At 40.3% G+C, this 18,763-nt stretch overlaps 1 protein-coding gene and 2 long non-coding RNA genes across 10 annotated transcripts in view; 1 reads left to right on the forward strand and 2 right to left on the reverse strand.

The window, feature by feature from the left end:
• kcnh6a (potassium voltage-gated channel, subfamily H (eag-related), member 6a) overlaps positions 1–13,959 on the reverse strand; it is a 56,563-nt gene extending 42,604 nt beyond the window's left edge. For 2 of the 7 annotated variants that reach the window (XR_011984790.1, XM_072705114.1), the window contains exon 1: positions 12,498–13,646. Coding sequence is in view for 5 of the 7 variants with exons in the window: in XM_072705109.1 (XP_072561210.1) it covers positions 12,498–12,573 (76 nt within the window). In the remaining 2 variants the exon portion in view is untranslated. Of the gene's footprint in view, positions 1–12,497; positions 13,647–13,688 lie in introns of those variants that run through there. The other 5 variants (XM_072705113.1, XM_072705109.1, XM_072705111.1 and 2 more) reach the window with 5 other exon arrangements.
• Positions 642–11,890, forward strand: LOC111854106 (uncharacterized). Of its 2 annotated transcripts, XR_002840607.2 has the most exons (4): positions 642–748; positions 1,039–1,191; positions 9,894–10,051; positions 11,394–11,890. It is a non-coding gene; the product is annotated as an uncharacterized lncRNA (long non-coding RNA). The 2 variants fall into 2 exon arrangements; XR_002840608.2 differs by lacking the exons at positions 642–748; positions 1,039–1,191 and adding an exon at positions 4,225–4,483.
• A 220-nt stretch (positions 13,960–14,179) lies between the features above and the next one.
• On the reverse strand, positions 14,180–16,774 carry LOC140581665 (uncharacterized). The gene is made up of 3 exons (XR_011984791.1): positions 16,641–16,774; positions 16,480–16,552; positions 14,180–14,965 (listed from the first exon to the last, which is right to left on the reverse strand). It is a non-coding gene; the product is annotated as an uncharacterized lncRNA (long non-coding RNA).
• Positions 16,775–18,763: the final 1,989 nt, after the last annotated feature.

Here is an 18,763-nt window from a genome sequence, read left to right on the forward strand (position 1 = left end):
TAATTCATTAAGCAAGAAAAGGGGATAACTATGGGCTGATATTTGTGCCACTAGAAACTGAATATGAATTTTGTATATTTGATTCTGCAGTTATCCGCATTACAAAACTGAATCTGAATTTAATAGTTTGAATTTGAATTCCAGTAACTCGAAATAGCATTTATCCTACCTCGAAAAATACAGTTTGCGAATTCAATTTCAATCTCATGTAACACACCTAACTCGAGATAGCATTTATCCTACCTCGAAAAATTCAGTTCGCAAATTCAATTTCAATCTAGTGTGACACACATCCGAGTCCTTGAGAAAAAGTAATCGACCGCAGATTCACAACGCAACTCATTTCTACGTTTACGACAGTTCTGCAGGTCGGGGTAAAGAGGGGGCGTGTGCCGGGGTGTCGCAAGTGCAAATGCGGGATCATATACGTAATAAAAATTAAGCAATACCGGTGTTCTGTCGATATATGCTGCTTTGTCGAAAAATGCTACCGTAGTGCTGATAGCACTAACCCTAACTCTTACCCTAACCCTAACCCCCCAAAACCCCTAAAACCCTTAACCCTAACCCTAATCCCAAAACGGTGGAACTGCACATGCGCAGAAAGGCTCGATAGGTAGCATTTTTCGACAGAACACCGGCACTGCTATATCTTAATCTTTATCGTGCCACCATTTCTCACAAGTTGCCAGTACTCTACTCAAAGACAAGCGTCACGCGAGAGTGGCGGGACACCGCACGCCGTATGGTCAGTGTTGTTGAGGCGCTCCTGTTGTTCCCAACATCCCCGCCGCCGTTCTCACGGTCAATACAGTAGCGACACTTGTATTTCTCCACTTAGAGCACTGCTCATACAGATCACCATATTAAACCCCAGTCCAATTGATGTTTCCGGTTACTAGTACAGTACACAGAGAGCGCTGTAGACCTGCAGCAGACAAGACACATAGCACCTCAAACCCGCTTTATAACTTTACATTTAGATCGATACAGGGGGGTATGTGTATCGATGCATTCATGTTGTGTTTTTTTCTTCAGGAGTCAGGAGCCGCTTGTGTAGATCTTCAGATTCAGCCTTTATTGCCAAATAATTTACAATGAAAAAAGAACGCCAACGTGATACAATTTTATCAGCAACGAACACACGCACCGCAAACGAAATTCAGTGAAAAGGGCGGGACACAGTCTGAGGTAAAATTCAACGGTAAAACTGACCACAGAAACTGTGATCGTTGGGTTTTAAAACTTCACGTAAATGTTTTTAAAATGTATATATTTATTCAGTCCTTTGTGGGTTTGGGATAGACTATAATCTGTTGTTCTAATTGGTATAAATTTAGTTGGTATAAAAGGTATAAAACCTTCCATTCATTTAGCTGCTGAAATTAGTAAATACATCCTTTCAGTCTTGTTCCAACAGAATGATTGTTAATATGATTATAATTATTTGGGTTATTTCAGTAAAAACTGGGTTGCTTTTCAAAGTCATTGTTCAATGGAGATTTTTTAGACATCCTTGGGTAACATAAGAAGCCAATAATAGGTCTGTTTTGCCAAGTGTGTACTGTATTGCATGGCTACTTTAAAATATAGTTTTCTTTTTCACATTATCAAGTTTTGTATAGCTTGATAAGTTTCCCGCTTTGGCTAAAACGTCGTCTCGATATATACATTCATTCTCCCTTTACACTGCTACCTGTTCCGAATGCCAAAGACCTGCACTTTTGGTAACCAACTGGAATACTGGTTTAGTGCAACACCTTCTCCCGGGACCTAAACGTAGCCGGCAGTGTCAATTTGGAGAAACGATGCTATGTTTGGGTTCATTACTGTATTTGCTGTATACGATGATATTATATACAATATAAAAAGCTATTTTACATTTATTTGTAAATATACAGTCCCCTAAAATACGCCTAACAACGCCCCTGGTTTTACTCCGCAATCGATTGACGAGATCAATATCAATAAAATACAGTTGTACCTCAGTTCTCGAACTCATTAGAACTCGAATTTCTTAAAAGTCGAACCAACCAGTTCGAAAAAAAATTACCTAGAGCTCGATCTGAATCTCAGAAGTCAAACCGTGAATGCCGACCTAAGATAACTTATAAGCGCGGGGAAATGAGTCACGTGGTAGGTCTCTCAGCGGAAACAAAGGGTAACGCTTCAGTCTCAGCCTCGCATTCGCTGAGATCATCGTGCATGTTTATGCTAGCTGAATACATATATTTAGACAGTAAAAATACATTTAGACAACAATAGACAGTAACAGCAATTATTATATAATGAAATACATTTTAAAATAAAGATTTCTTATTCATTATTTTAATATTAATAATAAACAATTAATACATTTAATTATAATAATATTGTCGTGCGGACGGAACGGAAAACGCAGACATGGGGATTCCACACGGGGTTAACGAGGGGGCGTGGCACAGTTTTTAACTTTACACATTGTTTGGATACATTTATTTTCTTACTTTACAAATGACTGTTTTGATAAATGTGCTTAGATGTGTTTAGTACAGTATATGCTCTTCTTGTTTTATCCGGTTCATTTTGTGTTTAAATGCTAAAAAAACACATTTAGGTGTAATTTTTTGTGGCCGGGAACCAATTAATTGGTTTTACATTATTTCTTATGGGGAAAATTCTATCAGAACTCTTTAAGGATTCGATCCGGAGTTCTGAACGGATTAAATTCGAGTTCTGAGGTACCACTGTACTGTAAATCTGTCGTCAGGGTAATTAAAAAAATTGGAGAAAAGTTACGTTACTGTTATGAGTTCGCCAGAATGACCCATAATGTGTTTAACCCTCAATGGGTCCTTGTCAGAAAGTTACGTTCCAGGTCCTTGGGGTTCAAGTTGCACCCCTATCCATTGGCATATATAATTCAATGGTACCAAGCTCAAATTCAATTAACTAAAGTTAAGATACATTTATTAGTTAACTGAATGATGCTTGCACAGCTTACGCAGTGAGATAGTGCAGTTAAAGGGGTTGCGGCAGTGGGGGGGGGGGGGGGGCAGCAGAGGGGACTGGTCATATAATGCACATTCCGACTGTATCCTCTTGCAGAATGTGTCGAAGAGCTTCAGCTGTGGAATACCTAGCCATGGTGTTATATCTTTTCTAACAGTTGAAATGTAAACAAAACAAAATGGCTGACTTTTTTTAATATCCGAAAATGTTCTAGAATATAATAACATAAAAAATTATAGTAGCAATTATCACTAATTAACTGAATTTGTCGATCATATCAATGTCATAAATTAACCCTAAAAAGGGTTATGTAATAGCAACTGGACTTTGTTTTTCATAGAAGACGTTTTGCACTCCATCCAGAGTGCTTTCTCAATTCTGACTGACTGGCATAGCAGGTTGATGAACCCTGTGGAATCCTCAAGTTGTTAGCACTAGATGGTCACCTGTGGGTTTTTGTTGTTCCTCCTGGCTTTCATGCGTTTCACTGATACCACCTGAGGCCGAGCGTGAACGACTTTGGAAGCGTCTTGGCAAAGTTGAAAGAACTGCATTGTAGGTGGACCGGGAGGACAACTGCTTCAAATGAATGACCGTCGTTGAACAGAGGAGGTGGCCTAAGACGTCTATCACCTACCTACAATGCAGTTCTTTCAACTTTGCCCAGACGCTTCCACAGTCGTTCACGCTCAGCCTCAGGTGGTATCAGTGAAACACATGAAAGCCAGGGGGAACAACAACAACCCACAGGTGACCATCTAGTGCTAACGACTTGAGGATTCTACAGGGCTTATCAACCTGCTATGCCAACCAGTCAGTCAGAATTGAGAAAGCACTCTGGATGGAGTGCAACACTTCTTCTATGAAAAACAAAGTCCAGTTGCTATTGCATAACCCTTTTTTAGGATAACCATGACCTGGATAACTGAGAATCTCCACAGACATCTGTCATAAATTAAGTTTTTTTTGGGGTGCATTTTGCACCCCCGAAGAAAGTATGCCAGCGATAATTGACGTCAACACTTTTTCTATCATTTTCTGCATGACCGTATGTAAAACTGGTGCACTTACAATGTCCTAGAGGATAACTGCTGTAATTTTAATAACAACATGGTAGTAGCCATAGAAATGGGCAGGGGGTGCAGAACGCACCCCAAGGAACCATTGAGGGTTAAGAACGGATCCATATATTTTGACTTCCCCCCCCCCTAATCATTCAGGACATTTCTGTGAAGAAGCAAATATGCCTAACCAGTATATACTCATCTCTGTAACATCGCCATAGTTATGTCACCACAAGTTTTCATGGTTGATTCAGCGTGCTGGGTCCTCACAGAAAAACCAAACGCCCTGTTACCACGGCCGGCTATAGGAGTGGGAAGGGGTGAGCAACGCCCACCCAAATTTCTGCTCTGTCTGTACCATGGGAATCTGCCAATTTCGTTTATTTCATTCTTCCCATCAGATATTCTTCTGCGGAACATTTGTATAGGTATGTTACAATCCACGGGAATCCTGGCCGCCATTTTCTACGATCGCCACTGCTATGCGATATAGGTGCATCACAGGGTAACCCCAAGGTAAAATGGGCAGTGCGCTGTCTGTGATCGGCTATTTCTGCGAGATTCCTTGTTATGACATACTTAGGATTCCCCTCTTCAGCCTCGAATTCGAATTTTTCAATTTGATCATACGGTTTGTCATTTTTGCTTGCGCTGAAAATTTTCATCAAGTTCAACCTGTTCTAAACCAAAATCTATGCTTTGGACAATAACAAAAGCTAATTGGACGCTCTTTCTATTGTTTTTTCTGTTAACTGGTGAAGTTTCATCAAAATCAAATGAATCCGAGACAGTTATTTACCGTTCCGAAGATCGCCTGTCTGATTGACTGAGTGTCATGGCGGTCACTGCGTTTTTGCATCTTTAGCCTTGTCCGTCACACTAATTAACTAATTAAAAGGAGAAATAGATATCCAACTTAATTGTTTAGTGTTTTATCTGATTCTCTTTAACTTTCTCCGTATGTGTTGAAAGTTTCATTCAGTTATCTCAACCCACAAGGAAGTTATTGAACATTCACTTTTGTTGATCACAGCTTTTGTTTTATTCTAATGCAAAGACAATACATGGAAATTAGCCATTCCCCAAATATTAAAACTGTCATAACTTCCTTAAGGCCACTTAAAATTAATAAATTGTTTTACATGACTCAAACTTCTAAAATATTGGTGAGTATGGGATTTTATATTTTATATTTTTAGCGAAAAGACGAACGGCAACAGAGATATACTAAAACTAGAAAAGTTCTCAAACAGCTCGCGAAGGGTAATATTACTCGGTATATTGATGCCCTGCCAAGATTTTAATACCGTGGGCCCACACACAATCTGACAAACGATAAAAACCATTGTCCGAGAAGCGTCAAATTGAAAAATCCGAGGCTGACATTCAAGATTTTTCACCCACAGTTTTTGAGGTGAAAAAAAACCGGATTTTTTGAAAAATATAAAATATAAAAAAAATCGAGGCGGCACCAAAAAATTGAGGCGGGCGGCCATGTAAAACAATTTATTAATTTTAAGTGGCCTAATACTGAACATAGAGGGGTGGTTTTGGTACCAAAATTTATGTTTCTTTACACTCTCCCTGATGAAAACATTTGCAGGTCTTAATTTTACTGTCTCATTTTTTTGTAACATACCTAATTTGTAGTCTCCTGAAAAAGTGGAGGAGGAATGTTGCCTTATTCTTGTTAAAGCTCCTTTTTGCTGTAGTTTGCTGTAATGTGTTGAATAATTATCTTTGCTAGTAGTATTTTAGTTAACTCTTAGATAATGAGCTAGCTATAGCTAACAGTACTGTTGGTTAGGAAGCTCACTAGAACAGAATAGTGCAACCCCAGTATCCGCTGATTTGGTAACCGCAGTCTCAATGTAATTTATAACTTAAACTTATTCATAGGTATGTAACTACACGGAAAACAAGTCATTTATATTGTTCGCTACTATCGTAGTTCCGTATAGGGCTTGGATCGCTGTATTTAACATGACAGTTTGATAACCTCGATATCAGCGCAGGGTTGCCAACTGTGGTCAGCTGGATGGAGTGAGATTTTCCATTCAAAACAAGTCCACACACATGCACAAGCATACATTTATGTAACAGTTTTATTTCCTTAACAAATAAAAATAAATAATAGTCTGTAGGGTTTGCAAACTACCCCAAAGCTTTTGACGCAGCTAATTTTAGGTTCATAGTGGAATAATATAGATTTGCCATAAGACTTGCATGAGATCCTGACAGAGAGAGTGCAAGTTGGCAACCCTGTCAGCGCTCAGTATGAATAAAGTTACCTATTTAGATAGATTACATGCTATAATTCACTTTGATTAGTCATACACAACCACAAACAACATGCAACAATTTATGGTTACCAAAGCACAGCTTGCTACCAGCAGTTCAGTTACAGCTGGTCTTAGCCTGAATAACCAAGCTTCAGGACCGGTGCCTTCGAACCAAGTGGGCTGCTAGTGCAGGTCGCTTCCACCTTGTTTGCAATGTCAGTTTGTTTATGGTTTGGTAATTATCTTTTAATATTTTTTTTCTTTAAGAAGCATCCTTACACTATATTACTGTTCAGGTTAAATGTTCTGGTCTTATGTTGCTATATTCCAGTTCATGAGTTTGAGTGTTTCAGATTTGCTTTTAATATGCCAGTAAATAAACTTAACATAAACACAAGCTTATGTTTGGTTAGCAGACACTTATATCCAAAGCACCTTATAGAAATCATACAATAATACGACCCCAAATCAGAAAAAGTTGGGACAATGTGGAAAATGTGAATAAAAAAATAAAGCAGTAATTTACAAATTTCCCTTAACTTTTATTTCATTGCAGACAGTATGAACACAAGATAATTCATGTTTTTTTTGTCAACATCATTTGATTTGTAAATAAATATCCATTCTTGCCATTCTGGCTTGCAACACATTCCAAAAAAAGTTGGGATGGGGGCAATTCAGGGGTAGTAATGAGGTATAATAACTAAATAATGATGTGATTTGAAACTGGTGATGTTAACAGGTGATCGCAATCATGATTCGGTACAAAAGCAGCATCGAGGAAAGGCCTACTCCTTTAGGAGCAAAGATGGGCAGAGGATCGCCAGTTTGCCCCCAAGTGCGGGCAAAAATCATTGAAATGATGAAGAAAAACGTTTCTCAAAGAAAGATAGGAATAGATTTGGGCATTCCTCCCTCTACAGTGCATAACATAGTGAAAAGCATCAGGGAATCTGGAGAAATTACCGTGCGCAAAGGCCAAGGGCGCAAGCCTAAACTGAATGGCCGTGATCTCTGAGCCCTCAGACGGCACTGCATTAAAAACCGTCATTCATCAATAAATGATATAACTGCGTGGGCTCAGGACTACTTCGGGAAGTCACTCTCAAGCGCTACAGTACGTAGTTACATTAGGAAATGCCAGCTAAAACTGTACTGTGCCAAAAGGAAGCCCTACATAAATAGTGTCCAGAAGTGCCGTCGCCTTCTCTGGGCTCGGAGGCATCTGGGATGGTCCATTGTGCAGTGGAAACGTGTATTGTGGTCAGACGAATCGGTTTTTCACATCTTTTTTGGAAGAAATGGATGCCATGTGCTGCGGACCAAAGAGGAAAAGGACCATCCAGAATGGATATTTATTTACAAATCAAATGATGTTGACAAAAAATAAAACATGAATTATCTTGTGTTAATACTGTCTGCAATGAAATAAAGGTTAAGGGAAATTTGTAAATTACTGCTTTATTTTTTTATTCACATTTTCCACACTGTCTCAACTTTTTCTGATTTGGGGTTGTAATAATAATAATAAATTTGTCTTTCCTGATTAGAAAGATGACCAGGAGAACAAAATGTCCACCGATTTCTCCGGTCATTAGCTGTTACTACACTGTATAGTCCATTGTGTGTAATGGTGCTCACGCAAAATTTCTAATTCCCCCCTAACCTGAGCAGTCTAGATCCAGGCCTGCCTGTTACTAATTTTAGCCCAACACCTCCATGGTCAGTCTGGCTACTCCTAGTGAGACCAGATAAGGGGAATATGATGCGATTGCACAATAAATGGCAGCAAAATTACTTGAAAGAGGTAGATAAAGTGCATGGGTGGGGCTTGACATCTGGTGTCTACCAAAGATGGCAAAAGGTATGAGGTGATGGTCAAAATTACATTAGACTTGTTTAGAGGGAATCTTGTAAGCCACAGGTGCTGATCAAGATTCCATGACGCAGCAGACATACAGCAGACATACAAAAATAAACACTACAGCATAAGCTTCCCTGAATGCCCTTAGTGTTGCACTTTATCTGCAGATTATTAAGTTCTTATATATTTAAAGATATGTACCTACGTAAGGAGCATGTGCTGGCAGTGCGTTGCTGCACCCACCACATGACAAACCACCTCAGGGATGAGAACACGAGTGCAGCCATGTGGCAGGTGATACCTCAGCACCACACTAGTCTGAATGGAGCAGTGTGTTTTTTCCAGTGGCTGGAGTGCCAATCCTGTCACCAACCCCCAAATTTCCCTGTAAGTTGGACGACCTGCTTGCAGGGTTGGATGTAGATTAATGTCAAATCCAGGACAAAGCAATTACAGGTTAAGGGCCTTGCTCAGGGGCTAAACGGAGTAGGATCACTCTTGGCATTCACAGGATTCAAACCAGTGCTCTTCCAATGGCTGGCACAGATTCCTAGCCTCAGACCGTATGTTTCTACTGTGCTATTTGCCTCAATTGTACGTCGTTTTCGACAAAAGTTATGTACTGCTTTGTGATCACCGTGTTTCACTCGGAGGATTACTACTGTCGCAGTGTGCTTACACTGCATTGCATGTAGCAGGTTTGATTTGATGGTGCAATGGAGGAAGACAGGGAAAATAGCGAGGAAAGTCAGAGAAAAAGACAAAAAATGTCTAAAGTTTGAGACCATTTCAAACAAAAGAAAAGTGAAAATACTGTACAGTGTGTCCATTGTAAAACTGAATTAGCTTACCACAATAGCACAAAGTCAATGATTCAACATCTAAACAGAAAGCACCCAGTCTATGCATCCAGTCCACAGAGCGGAACCAATATAAGGTAAGCGCGAGCGTTTCACTCACATTTGCGGCTAAAAATAGACCTGTGATAGAAACGTATTTATGGGCATATGTGTGAATAAAAAAAGTATAACAAGATTCAGCCCAAGCAGCCCCTATTTTTCCTCAACAAAAAACACTGATAATACAACAGCAGTGAAAATAATGCTGTTGTAGTTTAATTAACATGGAGCTGGAGCCTGTCTATACACTAAGAGAAAAGAGATGGTGAACTCAACAGCAGTGCTTGTAATTGCTACTAAACCTTTACTGGTAAAGAGCTGGTGAGAGTCCTTAATCAAACCAGCTGTTCAACAAGCTGAAAGGTGAAGAAAAGCAATGCTTTCAGCCGCTCCCATCCACCGCCGTTTGTCTTCCACAGCAGCAAGGCTACAGTAAAGCTATACAAGTTAAAATAGAAGCTGTTTGCATGCAGATAAACTGTTAGCTTAGTTTGACACAATATTTAAATTTGGCAACTTGCAGCAGGCTGACAGCAGCCGTCACACTTTGTCACAGTGATACCTGCAGCATGTCTAAAGGGGAGCATGGAGTGTACTCAACTAGATCTATTTCAAGGCTTTAGTAATATTTTGCAGATTTAGATTAATATGAATAATATTACATAATTATAATAATATAAACAAAATAATATAAATATTTTATAAAAATTACCCACCCCACCCTCTCCTCCAACAGCCTTGGGCCAGTAAAACTCTGAGACACTGAATTATTATTATTTCCTCTCTTTTTCAGTAAATCACAGTGTCTTATGGACAGCTTTGTTCGGGCAGTTGCACTGTGTTCAGTTCAGCAAGCTGCTGAGTTGACCAACAGCATTTTGAACATGATTGTCACAGACATGCGCCCTCTGTCTATGGTGGAAAACAAATGCAGCGCGATATCCAACCCAGGTAAAGCTAACAAAGTGCTTTTTGTGTGTTCCGGTAACATCTACACCATCAGAACATCTATTTTCTGCAGCAGGAAACATTGCGTCAAAGCGGAGAGCAAGCCTCAGTTCTGAGCATGTTGATACTGTATGCTCACTTTTCTTCATTGCAACCGCCACTTGCTCCTTTAAAGGCTTACACACACACTCATTCTGTAACACACTTAAACACACACACTCACTTACATTCACTTACACACAGGAGATACAATCCTGTCAGAACTTTTTTTATGCCTCCTATTAATGTACAAAAATACAGAGAGTAAAGGCCATTTTAATTTATGCCTTAGTTTAAGATATATGTATACCTTTTTCAGTAATTTTATGACATTATTTGAATTATTTTTGCATTTAAGAAAGTATTTCTTTTAAAAAACAAAACCAAACAAATATGTACATAAATGCACTAGAAGGGTTTAGTTCTTTTGTCAGTTGTTGTAAGTTCAATCATTAAAAATGTTCCTAAAAAGGAAACCCATGAGTTCATTCATTTTTAGAGACCTGACTATTTTTTCTTTTTTGAATAGTTTCTGTTGCTCTTTAATAAGACAGAAGTATTTCTTATCTGATTACTCGATTAATTGATGGAATAATCGATAGAATACTCGATTAATAAAATAATCGATAGCTGCTGCCCTAATCGATACATTATAGCCAAACCAAAGTTGCATTTATAAGGTGCAAATGTAACATCAAATGCCGCTGCTGATCTCAATCTATTTCTATGCTGTTCTGTATAGTTTTCTGGGCAAAACCACAGAAATACCAAAGCACTCTAATTTCATCAACTGCTCATTTAACCAATAATATCCCACACACTCTGAGCTTCTGCTATTTACATAGGGTGAAGCCAGCAAAAGTGGGACATCAGCTAAAATGGAACAAATAAGGTTTTGCGGCTTCTGCTCTTTAAATAATGAATACAATGGTATTATATTTACATATCAACAAGTGATTGGTCAACTTTGAATTTTGTGGGTATGGTTGTATCTGAACTGCAAGATGATCTGAAGACGCACATGGTGATTCCCTGTACAAACTGCTTGGGGTTTAAATGTAATGGGGTGCGACACCAATACAATCTGATCAACAATATACCATACCATTTTCAAATGTTGTCTAATAATAACTAAATTTTAATCTATTACTCTTCAGATTTATTTTTTCTTAAAACTGCATTTTTTTAACTGTCCCATTTTACCTGACCATGGTAGATAAACGGGGACAGTAGCATTCAGCAAAATAGGGACACCATTTAAAACGAATAAAACTATAAATGATGCAGAATTTGTCATTTTTTCCAGAAAATGGTACAGGTTTGTAGGCAGAAGACAGGGAGAGGACATGCATAGGGCTAAGCGAAGTGGAAGACAAAGGTACAACCAATGGAGTGATGAAAGAATGAAATGTACAATAAATAAATATAGGGAAAGAGTGGGAGCAGACCAGGAACCAACGCTTTGGCGAGGGTGTGGTGTGTTCCAATGCCCAGCCTTCAAAAAAAGGGTGGACTTTTGTTATGCCTTTGGTAGGAAGCCATTTCTATCCGAATCATTTAAAAGAGAATTAACTGTGATGTTGAAGCTACTGTCACAGAGAGGTGTCCCACTGACTGAACAGGCCAACAAGAAACACAGAGCTACTTACGTTGGTTTTAAGGTGCATAGCCTACAAGTACACACATCCACAGACACACACTTTTAAATTTCACTAATACTTTGGCTGCTTTTTATATTTAAAATTTGTTAAGATTTTTGGTTTATGGCTTGAGGAAATAATAATAAACATGACTAAATTATTTCTGGAGTATAAACCAGGCCAAATAATTAAAATGGCATGTCCCACTTTACCAACCATACTGTCCCTATTTACCTGAAAGAGCCTCTTGAGAAAGAAACTTGTACTCATCTTGTTGGAATGTCTGAATCTTTTTATTAAAACCTATATTGGCTCTATTAACAGTGGTTAAGGACAGCAGAGACCGGTTCAATCTTATTAAACAGCACTACTGTATGTGGATATATGTTTTTAGATACACTTTTAACATTTATCAAAAAGTGTCCCATTTTCGCTGACTTCATCCTATTATAACGAAAGTTTAATGATAATCAGTGTATTAATTATTTAAAAGAAATTTTCGTGTTGCTGAATATTCATAAGTCAACAGGCGAGCCAGCGCATTTGATGGGGGCGGGAACATCGGTGTTTAAAAATGACCATTAATTTTTAGAAATCACAAAATATGACTAATATTACAACTACACGAATCCCATTGCATCTGTACTTCCAAGAATTGCAAAACAAGCCGGTTACGCCATCTCCCTCAGATGGACCGGAGCAGTAACTTCGCACAGTTTTTACCAGTTTGCTTTATAAATTAAATGAGAAATAAAATCACGTTTACTTACTCTGCCCTTCGAATTTGCGTATAATGGTGTCCAGGTAGGTGTTCTGGAGCGCTACATGACCCCGTCTCACTGGCATCTTGGAGCAAAAGAAAGATTGCGCCTATCCCGCGCATCAAACTGCACACTATTCCTTGCTTATTTGAACAAAAGAATTCGAATAAACAAAAATTAAATGCATATTACGACACAAATAACCATTAGGCACGTGCCGGCCGGTGAGGCAACGTCCTCACTCTAGACGGAGGCGAATGTGAGTAAATGCGGCTGGGCATCCAGGAGCGGAGACTCGAGCCGGTGCACGGACAAGACAACTTGGAGACTTTGAAACAAAATGCGGAAATCAAACACGTGCGTGTCTGGGTGCAGATGCAGGAAACGCTGTTAGATGCGAAGAAGAAACGGCGCCCTCAAAAACAAACAAAAAACACTTATTAAAAAATTAAAAAGTCAAGGGGAGACTTGGAGCGTGGATAGGTCATCAAGGAGGAAGCGGTGACGATCAGAACCTCCGCCTCTCCTCTCCAGCTTGCCGCGGGGGCCACAGGGGGAAGCCGCTAGCTGACACCGGTGACAGAAAGCAGAGAGTCGCCTCGAGAACGTCGCGCCCGAGAACGCGCATCTAGAAATAGACCCTCGTCGCGGCTCAGGCTCCTATTTTTTCGTCTTTTTTCGGTTGGCTTGTGTCTACGACTATTGCTTGGGAGGGCTTGCTGTATGATTTATATTTTAACTGCGCATAATTTCTTCCGCCTCTCTATTACGGTAGTAAAATTTTAAGTAAATCACTTAATTAAATGATACAAGCATTCTTGAGTTATGGAAATAAGTCATGACAATTTCGCCCTCAGCTCCACCTACTGGCGCTTGTAAACCTGCCAAATAATCATAGTCTTAAGTATTTGTTTTTAATTTTGCCACAAACTGCAAGTCTTCAATGTCTGAAACAGTTCATTCTTGTTTCCTTTCTTCGCGGCTGTTTGGTTACTTTATACATTTTATTATTTCATATGGTAAGCAGTTAAAGTTTAAAACCTACATGGAAGCGAACTGTCCCTTTTATATTCGTCTGCTGAAAAAAAGCAAATGAGGAGTGCATGATAAGCACATGGAACACAAGGTACAACTTGAGAGTTTGAAAACGTACAGTAGATAAGGCATTTTTGAAAATGAGAACAGCCGGGAGTTCAGCACCTTGCATTGTTGTTTTGACAACTTCTCTTTCAAGCTGGATGGCCTCTTGACATCTTTGCCCTTTGCTGGCTGCATGTTTAGAGTGCGGGTGTGCAGGCAGCTCCTCTGCAGAGCCCGTCCTTCACCCTTCACTCTCCTCATCCCTGCACCTTCTTTGGGCTGCTGCAGGCAGAGCCTGGCAGACTGAGGCTACAGGGAAGAAGGTGAGATGTGCAGTGCTGTCCTCGCCCCACCATTCCGGCTTGGCTTTGGCATCCACATCTCCAGCTGTCTGCCGGGCCTGAATGATGGAGCCCATCGATGCACACATGTGGACACACTCATCATACCACAGCTGAACTGAGCTGAAACTAGTTGTTTAACCATCCAAGACAGACAGTTTAAGGTCCAGGGAAGTTTTCACGTGTTTTGAAATTTTGTCACTTTTATTAATAATAAGCTCTATATCCAAAATTAATTTCCTTACAACAGTGTCATAATTATCTGTTGGCTTCAGAGCACATGGAAAAAGTATAGCAATATAAATTTTATATAGTTATATTAATTCATTATAGTACAATAACAATATACTTGGAAGCTTTGAATATCACAGTTATTTCCACTCCTAGTATAATACCTTGGTTGTGATAATAAAGTGTGTGGATTTCAAATGCAATGAGATTCAAACATATTTTAACCTGTTAGCCTTCAAAGTGAAAGAGCTTCCAAAAAGCCTGAGGGATAAACAGACAATGGGCATGACACGGGATAAAAGCTGCAGAGTCAAAGCCACGTGTCTCCTGATGCGCCCATATCTGTGACATGCTTCTTCTATATTCACCTCCCAGCAAAATCTGCCCTCCTTCTGTTTTGTCGGTCCGTCTGCTGTAGGGTCCCCCAGCCGGGGCTTCGCAGGGCCCCACTCTTCAGACAAACGGAGGATCCTGCTAAAGGGTCCTTTTAGGTCGTACTTCCAGCACATCCTCTAATAGCATTCACTTAGGTTAGAGAGTGCTGGAATCAACACAACTCAGACACTCTGGCCTAGAGGAAACCCGTAGGTATATACATAGAGGTCTCATAACGGTATTACACACACACAGCAGCTCAGCCGGGTGGTGAGGAAGATATCAGAATGGTATGCTGGAACACACTGATCATGCTGGATCACACTGGTCATGCTGGATCACGCTTTAGTAAGACACTGTGAGGGAGGTGTGGCAGATCTTGGCATGGACACTTACCTGCCCGACTTCAGATGCCTGTTCTGCAGGTCCATCACCTCACAACAAGCTGCCCTGCCAACAGGAAAGGGTCTATTTAAAATTATTGCAAGTATACGCCCGTAGTGATGTAGTGGGTGAGGAGGCCAGTGTAAGGGATCCTTTGTTTCTTCATGTTTTTGTGAGAAACATCCACGGGGGAAGTTAAGAAATGATCTGAGGGTATGAATTTGAATGGCCAAAAGAGAGGTGCTGAAGCTCTTCTGAGAGCCATGTGCAGGGGTGCAGAGAGGCAGCAGAATCTTATAGAGTCATAGGGGTCAGAATCTGCTGCCCTCTGCCACAACCTCTGTGCTACCAAGCTGGTAGGACATTGCAGGAAGGTTCGGTTAAAGGGCTTTGAGCCTGTTGTGTGGTTTAAAGCTTCTAACTTGATCTTAGTTGTGGAAATATAGCCTTTGAGAGTGAATGAGATTAGTGGGTCAGTAGTGTCTTGGAATGGACTCATGGATGTGAGTATTTGTTTTGCTCATTTACCTCATGCTTTATGGTAGCTATGTCATGTGATTAATGTCGCTATGGGGGATATAGTCACCAGCTCATCAGCACGGAAGGATGAATTTTGTTTTACTTTAGTGGTCCTGGATGCACATTCTACGGTGCCACACTCCCTTACTCAGCGATTTTTGGTATTTTGATTTTTGGGCAAGTCGCTACATGCCCGCTGTGCTTTTTCATGAACATACGGTCAGTTGCTCTTGGTTTGTGGACTATTGACACCAAACTTGTTGCCATTAATAACACCAACAGGTGAAACATACAGATAAATAAATGAGGCAGGTACAGTCTCTAATAGCCTGATGCCCCTTTATGTTCCCCGAATGTGCTTATGTTGCTATTTTGTTGCACTTCTGGTCCTTGAATAGTCTTATTAGGTTTGTGCTTTGTTAGAAGTTGTTGTGTAACTCTTGCTCCAATACCGCTTACACTGTACCTGCGTATTCATAGGATGCCTACTGGACTCCATGGCAGCTTGTCTGTTTGCAATGTGCTATTGATTCATTTGTATGTCAATAAAAATATAAATAAACATAATAATGTTTTAATAAATTTGGCAGTAGGTTTCAAACTGCTGTTATTATATCAAGCATCAGAATATATTTCACATTGACTTGAGCTTAAAACTCAGCATAAGTGTAATTTTGTAGCGCTGGGGGTGTCCGTCGGGCAATGAGGCGGCACTGGACTGATGCCAGGTGTAAATAATGCAAAAAGTGGTGTATCATGTATTATGCTGTTATTGTGTGTACAGTAATGTCATGTGTAGTATTTAACATTACCTGTTGTAAATAATGTGTATGCATGTGCCCACCGTGTAGTAGTCAGGGTGGTCAACCTGGTGGGCAGTGTATGTCAGTTGGCATGCATCAATTAAGCCATTTTGTGCTTTTCCAGCGCTTGTCTGCCTCATCATCCGTCGTGCTTTCACTCTATAAGTGAAATTAGACACATTTTACTCCCAGACGGTTAATAATAATAATAATAATAATAATAATAATAATAATAATAATAATAATAATAATATTTACCTTGGAAGTGTTGGAAAACAGCTCCCAGTGAATCACTAGAGCCAAAGGAACAATTCAGCAGCACTGTGGACACCTACACAGTACCAGAGATGACAAATAAGCATGAAAAGGGTGTGTTTGTATCTGGTATTTTTTTAGACACAAATGATAAACATATTGACCGTCAAAAAAACAGGGATCATTCCAAAACATGACAGACACTGTAAAGCCACTGAGCCGTGACGTTGGAGTGTCCAATCCTGAGGGGTCAGGCTTCCTAGGAGGAATCTCCGTATGTGCAAGACTGGGTTCTGAGCTCAGTCCCTAAAGGTCACATATTCATGGAGGAGTCAAGCATAATGTGGGCTGTGTTCTCTCCTGTCAGACACAGACTTTGGTGCTATATTTATCTGGCCTGACCTGCATGCCTTCCCCCAGATTCAACAAAAGGTTCGGGGTGAGCAGGAATGTGAGATGAAGAGGGCAGGACCCTCAGAGGCCGAGGGAAGGGCAGCCGGCCAGGCCAAATCAACGCCACACTCGTACCTTATCAGTCTACTGATTCCTCCTCTTAGACATTCCAACAGTCAGAAAAGAGACTGAAACTATAATAATTATCTTCTGATAATTAATCTGCATTGTAAAGTGCAATAGAGATTCTATGCCTTGAAAATAGTGGTGGTTATGCACCATACCCAGACTTCCAATTCATGACAAATCATCTTATTCTATTTGTCGATGACACTGTTAACTAATCGTACAGTTCCAACTGATTTTTTTTTTTTTTTTTGCCAAGGTTCACTGACAAAATATCTTCTCACTTTGTCAGTTAGCTCGCTGTCAGCTGGTCAGTATCACCACCTTTAATGAAATACATAATTTGATGGATGGAGTCGTGTTGTTGTATTTCATATAAAACATTTGGTGTGGGTGGGAAAATCCTTGGTGGTTTGGTAAATAGAACCATGTGACCAGGAGAGACTGGATTAGACAAGAACAATGTAAATACAAAACATGTAAAGAACAGGCAAAAGGTATCAATGCACACAACTTCTACCTGACCTGGACGCCACCCTCCCCCTCATTCTCTCATGTTATCCAAAGTCAGAAGGTCTAGGGATCCATCATGCAGTACCCACATGTCAGTGCTCTGTTACACTCCATTCTTTCCCATTTGGGGCTTTGTGGACTTGATGATTAATTTCCTTTGAGCTTATTTAATGTGACTGGAGTCCACTGAGACATGACCATGCCCCCCTCCCACCAGGTTCTACGTAATTAGAATGGTAATCATGACCTGCACTGTCACCAGCAAACTGACAATGGCCAATTACCGACATCCCATCACATCCTGTCAGCAGGCAGCGCTAATTTTATCTACAGCCATGGCAGAGAGAGTGAGGCAGAGAGAAAGGAGAAAGAGAACATGGTCATTTAATGGATTTCCCTCAAGGTTCTCCTTGACCACATTATTTTCTTAGTCCTCCTCCTTCCTCCTAATCCCACCCAAGTCTGAGTCCCTCACTGTTGGACAGCCTGGGACACAGTGAACCTGAACATCTGCCTTCCAGCCTTGTCCCAGCCCTTTGAAGTACTTTATCAGCACTGGATGTTTTCCTGGCTCGATGCACATGTTACCAGCGACAGCCTCCACAAAGGACCCTAAGGTGTCACATTCCACAGATTACAGTACACAGGGTTCATGCATTCACTGATCGACCATTAAACCCAAGAAACCACTAAATATATCCAAAAGGAAGCGGTTTAGCCAAACAGAAGTACAGACAGTACACTACCATCAATAAATCAACACTTGGGAAAATTGGACATTTTATTTTAACAGTCCATACATAAAGAAGTTTTACTTCCATCAGGAAAAAGATCAGTGTTAGTGGGAGACAATGGGAGAATAGTATGAGCAAAGACTTTATAAAGATCAATAATATTTCTTCCTGGTGGTAAATAATGCTAGAGGAACACCATTGCCAGAGTAGTTGATCTACAACTATGCTTAGGAGGGTGGTATTTGTCAAAGTAACATCTAGAGGAATGCCAGGACCCAAGGTTTCCCAGCAGAACATTGCCCAGAGCATCACACTGCCTCTGCCGGCTTGCCGCCTTCCCATAGTGCATCCTGGTGCCATCTCTTCCCCAGGTGAATGATGTACATGCACCTGGCCATTCACATGATATAACAGAAAACAGGACCCATCAGACCGGGCCACCTGTTTCCATTGTTCTGAGGTCCAGTTCTAAGGCTCATATGTCCATTGTTGGCATCTTCAGCGATGCACGGGGGTCAGCA

Source organism: Paramormyrops kingsleyae, chromosome 22 (assembly GCF_048594095.1).
Source record: "Paramormyrops kingsleyae isolate MSU_618 chromosome 22, PKINGS_0.4, whole genome shotgun sequence".
Taxonomy (NCBI): domain Eukaryota; kingdom Metazoa; phylum Chordata; class Actinopteri; order Osteoglossiformes; family Mormyridae; genus Paramormyrops; species Paramormyrops kingsleyae.